Source organism: Centrocercus urophasianus, unplaced genomic scaffold, assembly GCF_019232065.1.
Source record: "Centrocercus urophasianus isolate 14NV4802_14NV808 unplaced genomic scaffold, USGS_Curo_1.0 seq_31, whole genome shotgun sequence".
In the NCBI taxonomy this organism is placed as follows: Eukaryota; Metazoa; Chordata; class Aves; order Galliformes; family Phasianidae; genus Centrocercus; species Centrocercus urophasianus.
In genome coordinates, this window is record NW_024884878.1 from 10230512 (window position 1) to 10237826 (window position 7315).

Here is a 7315-nt window from a genome sequence, read left to right on the forward strand (position 1 = left end):
GCTGAGGGTCCTCCAGCTGGGGTCTCAGTCTCTACCCACCATTCAGGATTTTGCAGATGCTGGGCTTTGACCTTGCCATCTCACCCTGGTCAGACATGGCTGTGTGAAAAGCAAGGACTCAAGGAACTGAGGCTAGCTCTCTAGTGCTGGAGAAAATCTAACACCATTAATTGTCCCAAACATTCTGGGGGAAATATACTCTTATGTGACTGTGGAAAAAAAAAACAAAAACAAAACAAAACAACATTTAATTCTCTCTTTAAGATGCACAAATATACAGTTTCGTTTTTGAAGGGAGAGGCGCAAGTTTTTGCAACAGAAAAAAAAAAAGATCTGTCCTGTTGACAAAACATTGGTGTATCTTTCTCCATTTTCTCCCCAGCATCCCTTTTACTAGTTGCTGTTTGCTGCCTTGACGCAGTTGTGAAAATGACTGCCTCTCCAAACTGCAGTTCACATGAAATGGGGAAGGAACGTATTGTTGCCACTCCCTGCTGGAGGAGCAGTCCGAAAAGCCAGGACTGCATGACAGATATCAGGTTTATGGGGCTGAAAGTCCTCACACAGGAGCACGTGTCCTGGTACGTTGCCAGCGGTGTTTTCAGCACAACACGCACAGAAGTCCCAAAATCACAGAACAGATGAGATTGGAAGAGAACTGTTGAGATCATCTGCTCCAATCCCCCTGATCAAAGCAGGATAAGCAGGCTGCCCGGGACCATGACCAGGCGGGTTCTAAGCATCTCTGCAAACTCTCCTGGGGATCCTGTGCCAGTACTCTGTCACCTGCACGGGTATCAGTGTTTCCCGATACTCAGAGGGAACCTCTTGTGAACAGCTTTTGCCCATTGCCTTTGACCTGGCGCTGGGCACTACTTAAAACAGCCTGGCCCCATCTTCTCTGCATTTTGCTTTCAGATATATTGACACTGATGAGATTCCCCCTGAACCATCTCTTCTCCAGGCTGCTGCAGCCCTCTCAGCCTTTTCTCCTAGGAGAAGTGCTCCAGCTCCTTTGTAATTTGTGTGGCCTTTGACTGGACTCTCTGCAGTAGCTCCATGCTTTCCTTGTATTCAGAAGGCCTGGAGCCAGCCACGTTATAGGAAGGTTTTTGCAGCTCTTGGTGGCCACTGAGTCAGCTCTGATGGCACCATGGGACTCCCAGCTCTGTGAGTGAGAGGACCCGCTTCCTTGTGCCTGAGTGCTGGCAGGGTGAGGCATGGAAGGCTGTGACCAGCACAGAAATGTGTCAGCATGACATGGCTTGGGTGCACTGGTCTCATGTGAGGTTTACTGAGGTGCATGAGGGTCACCTGGGAGCTCAGAGGTCTTCACAGAGAAGGTGGGGGCTGCTCTGCTGCAGGACGCACCCAAGATAGCAGAGGAGTCGAGGTGGGCTTTCCCACCGTTTCCCAGTGTTGGGAAATAGTTCTGGCTGCCTTCCTGGCCAGGAAGCTGCTTCTGTTCTGTGAGAAAGTTGTTTTGTCTGGCTGGGTGGAGAACAAAGGAGGAGAGACCAGTTATCTGTGTGGTGCATGAGTGGAGCCGATAACGTGTAGCTGCTCTTCCAGAGCAGATGCTTGAGATCTTCAGCTCCTGTATAGATGGCCCCACAGTGCAGTGCTCTGCCCAGCCCAGCTTTTCCCAGTTTCTGCATCTGGGCTACTGCTCATTTGTGCACTGGCGTTGGGCTGTTTACACATGCATGGCACTGAGTGTTGTTGAGAGCTCCAATAGAGAACTTCTAGGAGTGCTGAACCTGATTTCTCTGCAAGGATCCTCCTGTAGGCTCCGTAGGTTGCACTGTCTTAATAGCTGAGATCTGACAGCTATTAGTAGCCGTGCTGTTCTCATTAGAGCCAGCTGCAAGATCATTTCCTGCTGAGGAACTACGCCTTGTCCACTGTGAGACAGCTTGTGTGCTCAGGGGCTGGGATGCAGTCTTAGACTTTGCAAGGATTTGGGACAGTTTCTGTACATGAGACTTTACTTCATGTTCACATTGTGAGCAGGCTGTTCTGGTACACGAGAACCCATTGCATCACTTGTGACTCATTAGTCGAAGACTAATTTTACAGCCTCTTTGCCCCAGAATAATCTCAAGGCGGCAAAGCAGAATTTCCACCATGTTCTCTTTAACTCTGGCTGTTTATTTTTGGTATCCCTACCCCACATAACTCCCTCTTGGGCAGAACCTCTTGGATCTTGGCCCATTTCTGCACACTTCATCATGTGGAGCCTGATGGGTAATTCTGAAACTCTGGAATTCTCTGACAGATCCACAGGCAGAGGTTTGTGTGCCTGGATACCAACATGTTTCTCAGGTACTCTCCCATTCTTAGAGAGGCTCTTTGCAGCACGCTCATACTTTCTGCGTTTCGTTTTTGTCTGTTTGCCTGATTTTCACTTGAGCATCATAATTTTATCCTTATTTTGTCTCTTTTCTCAATCCTAGGGCTGCTCATAGAGAGGACCCTCTAAAGATCTCTGTTGCAAGCTGTAGGGTTTGAATATGGTTTAATGGCCCTCAGTTTTCTCTGGTCCAGCCTCCTGTTCAAGACTGTGACCCACATTATAGCAGGTCAGGGCCTTTTATAGCCAAGCTGTGACAGGATTTCCAAGAATGGAGACCCCCACCACTACCTGAGTGACCTGCTGCAGAGCACTCCCCTGCAGTCCTCCCAGACAAGGTTTTCCTGTCGTTCACCCCATGTCTATCTCCTAATGCTATCTGTTGTTGCTGCAATGGTGCCGTGAGGATCACAGTTCCACTAGGACTGTCTTTGCCAGTTTTCTGTTATTCCCAGGCATACCTTGTTCTTCTGTAACTTGGGAAAACTGTAGGTGCTGCGGAGTCCATTTCAGTGGCAGCCAAATCTTCCATCTATAAACTGGAATAGCAAAGGGCTATTTTTCTGTGTTTCTTAAGCAGAGGCTGAACTTGAGCTTTTACTTCCTTGTTTCCTTTTTTCCTTGTTTGTAGTGAGAATCTTGCAGGTAGGCTTTGTAGGACATCAGTATCTTGCTGTGCATTCCTTCTTCCCATAGCAATGACAGTGTTCTAACAGTGAACTCTCCCCTGCTCTTGGAGACTCATTTCTCAGTTGAGATTGCTGCTGCTGAGAAGTGCAGCATCTCCTGTTCACAAAACCCCTCCCAGATCAGGAGTAGTTCAGCTGGAAGTTCCCTGGAGCATGCTAATCGGCTTCCCTTTGGAAAGCTAATTTTCCTGCTGTAAGGACTTGCTGCATCCAGACAACATGGTGATTTTTTTTTTTCCCCCCAGCAAAGATAAAGTCAAACTCCTGCCTGTAACAAACATGAAGTTGTTTGAAAACACTGCTCTCCTGGGGCTGTACAGGGGCCAGCCCACTGCAGCTCAGTCCTTTTGCCTGTAACATCCCTTCCTCCAAGGCCAGTTTCCCAGAATTGGTGATTTCTTTATCAAGTAGTTAGCATTCCTTTGGTTTGTTTGGGGAAGGTGGCCCGCACAGTTATCAGCTGCACCTAGTGTTTTCTGCACAAGAAATTTAATCAGCTAAAAATATGGGCTGATGCAGGTTTAGTAGAGGTACAACATTCTGTGTTGAAAGTGAGGAACAGAAGGGACTGTAGCAGCCAACTTTGATCTGCTAGGACCGACTTTTTATAGGTTTTATGATATTTGTTGAGGATGGGGCTGGCTCTGAGTTGTGCTGGTGGATGAGAGGAGGGCAGGAACTGGGACGGCACAGGAGACCCAGTGCAACTCACAGAGCAGATGTTGGTGTGTATGTGGGATGCACGTTCTCCGGACCTTTGTGTTGATGGGTGCTTCTACAGCCCCAGTGTGGCTGCTCAGGGTCAAGCAAGACAGGTTGCTGACATTTAACAGCTTCTCTGTGAGGGAAATGAGTGCCAGTTTGCAGTATCATGCTGGATGCAAGGACACTTCAAACCATGGAACCCTTCTTGTCAAATGCTGATGACACATCTTGCTTCCCTATGCTGAGTGCATGCTTTGCTGCCAGGGCTTACCCATGTGAGTGAGTGGTATCTGTTGCTATAACTCAAAAGCTGCTTGGCTGGGACTTCCATCAAACTGCAGCATCACTGCTTCAGCATCACAATTAAACTGTGCCGGTGCACATCAAATGAGGTGCAAAATCCTGTCCCTTTGCCTTTGCCCATACTTGCAGTTGCTTGTGTGGAACTCTTACACCTACAACTTGTTTGCCTGGTCTGCATTTGTTTTCCTTTCCATTCCCCCCAGGTGCCTCTTACTGACTGGCTCTTCCAGAGAGAGGAGTTAGTAGCCAGGGTTGCTCTTTCTGTACTGCACTGGTAGCTTCCTGTGTTAAATCAGTTTTGTCTGTTCCGTAAAGCCACACTGTGCTCTGTGGGAAGGCAGTTCTTCTGTTTGGCATGCTTCAATTTTAATACTGTTTAAAATGCTGTCTGGTGAAGGGCAGCAGCGCAGCTAAAGCCAGACACACTGTCTTTGTCAGTGGGAAAATAAACCAACAGGTGCCTGCCAACCCTCTGTGAAATCTAATTTTTCCTTTTATGCAAGCAAAATGTTGACTTTTTTTTGGTCTTAAGCCACCAAAGAGCTAAATGAAATATGCATCCAGGCTGGCTCATTCACTCCCCTCATCCAGGATGTTTTAACTTCCGTGCTTCCCGAGCGCTGTGCTGCCTGGAGTCCTGTGCCCTGAGCCTCGCCTGGGACCGGCTGGTGGGGCTGGGAGGGAGAAATGCTTCTCTCTCGACCTCCCCTCTTGCCGGCAGAGGCGAAAGGGGGAAATGTGGCCGGACGTACCCATAGCCATGCTATGGGGCCTGCCCTCACGTTGTGCTGCTCTGTGTTCTCCCCACAGATGTCGTGGCTCCCACAGTACCGCAGCTCCAAGTTCCGCCACGTGTACGGCAAGGCCGCCAGCAAGGAGAAATGCTACGACTGCGTGCCCATCACCCACAGCGTCCACGACAACCACTTCTGCTCTGTGAACCCGTACTTCATCGCGGTGGTGACCGAGTGTGCGGGCGGAGGGGCCTTCCTCGTCATTCCCATCCACCAGGTGAGCTCCGTCGAGGCAGGCTGGCTTTCGTGAAGGCTGGAAGAGAACCGGCATTGCAGGGAGGTGGATCTTGCAGAGGATATTCCATGAGTGTTGTTTGCTGAGCTGAAGAAAGCGTGGATAGGGCTCCAGGTTCTCTGGCAGGTGACCTAACGCGTCTTACGTAGCTGCTTGCAGGTTTCCAACGCCTTCCTTCACTAGTATCTCTGTTGCCTTGTGTAATCAGCAGGAACTGTGGTGCTCAAATGTTTGTCTCCTAGGAGGAATGGCAAATCAAAAAGCAGTTAGTAGATACAGAGGGCAAAACCTGAGCGGTGCTTTAGTAGCATGGCTTCAGCTGTCACCAAAGGAGTGGATGATGTTTTGTTGTAACTGCTTTCTCCTTCGCAAAGGAATGCAGCTACGCTTATGAGATAATGAAGCTCTTGAGCTTCAAGCACTGATGCTAGAAAAACTTCCCTTTCAGAAACAAATCCCGTGTTTGTGGGTTTTGATGACTTAGAGATTTGATGAGCTGGCCATCTGACATTTATGCTTTAGAAGAAGTCGGCACACATTAATGTGGATTACTTTCGGGATGAGGTTATGAGCTCTCTGGAATCAGACCAGAAGAGATGAAAGGCAGAAGTTCAGCCTTTAATTAAAAGTTAATTGATGGTATTATTGCAACGCCACTTTTTCAATATGTATTTGCTAAGGATGAAAGTGATCTGAGTGCACTTTAGGAACGTAGTACTGTTCCTGGTCCTTCTAGACTTTGTTTATTCAGTGCATTCACCATTGGTGCTGTTCAGAAACAGTCCTATGATGAACCACTGCCCTGTTTTTCTTTTTTCTGCCCCCTCAACCACAATCTGTTGAGGCTGAAGAGCTCATCTCTGTCACAGAGCTGCATCTGAGCAGGCAGCTGGTGAGTGCAGGACATGGTGTGGGACCCAGCTCTCAAAGCATTGGTAAAATGAACTGAAGATGCTTGTATTGTTTACTGTCAGTTCTTCTGTATTCTCACTACTTCTCAGCTCAGCCCATCTTTGACAATTCTTCCCTTCTTAACACCTGCTTACATACTCCTCCTGGCTATGAAATGTTGTTCACAGAAGTCAGAAGCAAAGTAGAACTAGAAAAGGTAACTAGAAAAGGATAATTAAAGTACACTGTGAAAATGTGAGATGGCTTTCATAGGAGGGAAGACTTTGTAGCATAGGCATCGACCAATCTGGGTGAAAAAGACAAATAAGCCAGACAGGTGAAAAAGTAAATAGGGTGGGGAAGAGGTCTGGCAAGTAATTCTTAATTGCGAGTGGTGAAGGGGACATGATGGGGAGGAGCAGGGTGGTGACAGGCAGAAGCCAACACTTTCGCAGCTCAGATGTGGAGCTCACAGCTCAGGATGCTGATGAGCCTGAAGAATTAAGGGGTTCAAAACGGGACTGGTGTATGGAGAAGAGCTGTGCAGTGAACTGTGCTTATTCAGAGGCAGTTCCCCTAGCTGAGGAAGCCCTCTAAGGCTTAAGCTTTGGCAATGGATAGGGGAAAGCATCTGTATATGCAGTGCTTCTTACAGCCAGCCTCTGAGTACCTTCCCCTCACCCAAGCTGTAGAGGAGAGCTACTTCAGCCACCCTCAGAAAGGGGTTCCCTGAAACTGCCTGTTGTGGTCCCAGTTACCTTTTCCACAATAAGCTTCCAGACTGGTGCCAGCAGGTGAAAAGCTGCAGCTTTTGACTTGTATTCCTTAAGGTGGTCTTTGTGGTCACTGCCTTCTGTGGTGCCGTGACAGCACCCCTCTTGGCTCCTGACCCGCTGCCGTGGAGCCGACAGCAGCCTGGTCTGGAGGTGTGTGTGGGGCAGTGCTGTCCCCACATGGCTGACTGCTAATCCGTGGCTATTTTTGACTGGATGCACAGGGAGCAGACACAGCCCCACGTACAGCAGTGTGGAGGAAGAGCCTGGATGTCACCTTTGGCTGAAGTGGGAAGTGGCACCCAGACAGTGGGGGCTGTGCTGGACTGTGCTTTCTAGGGAGGATGAGCAGGCTGTGCGGGAAGCTGCTCCCATCCCGTTCTGTCCCCTTCTTGCAGTTTATTCTGTGTCTGCATGCAGAGGGGCTGCTTGCGTCAGCATGTGCTCTAATGCAAACTCAGCCTTGATGGATTTAACCGTGTTCGTCATGTTCCTGTCCTGCTGATTCATGGAAACGTGCGCTCATTTCTCCTTGAAGAAATGCTTCTGTCTGCTCCTCCCCTCCCCTCCCC

The 7315-nt window shown here is 48.9% G+C and overlaps 1 protein-coding gene across 3 annotated transcripts in view; it reads left to right on the plus strand.

Annotated features, from left to right (window-relative positions):
* Positions 1–7315, plus strand: part of CORO2A (coronin 2A) — a 47578-nt gene that overhangs the window by 24053 nt on the left and 16210 nt on the right. For all 3 annotated transcript variants that reach the window (XM_042829574.1, XM_042829573.1, XM_042829572.1), the window contains exon 2: positions 4861–5061. In XM_042829574.1, the coding sequence (XP_042685508.1) occupies positions 4861–5061 (201 nt within the window). The remainder of the gene's footprint in view (positions 1–4860; positions 5062–7315) is intronic.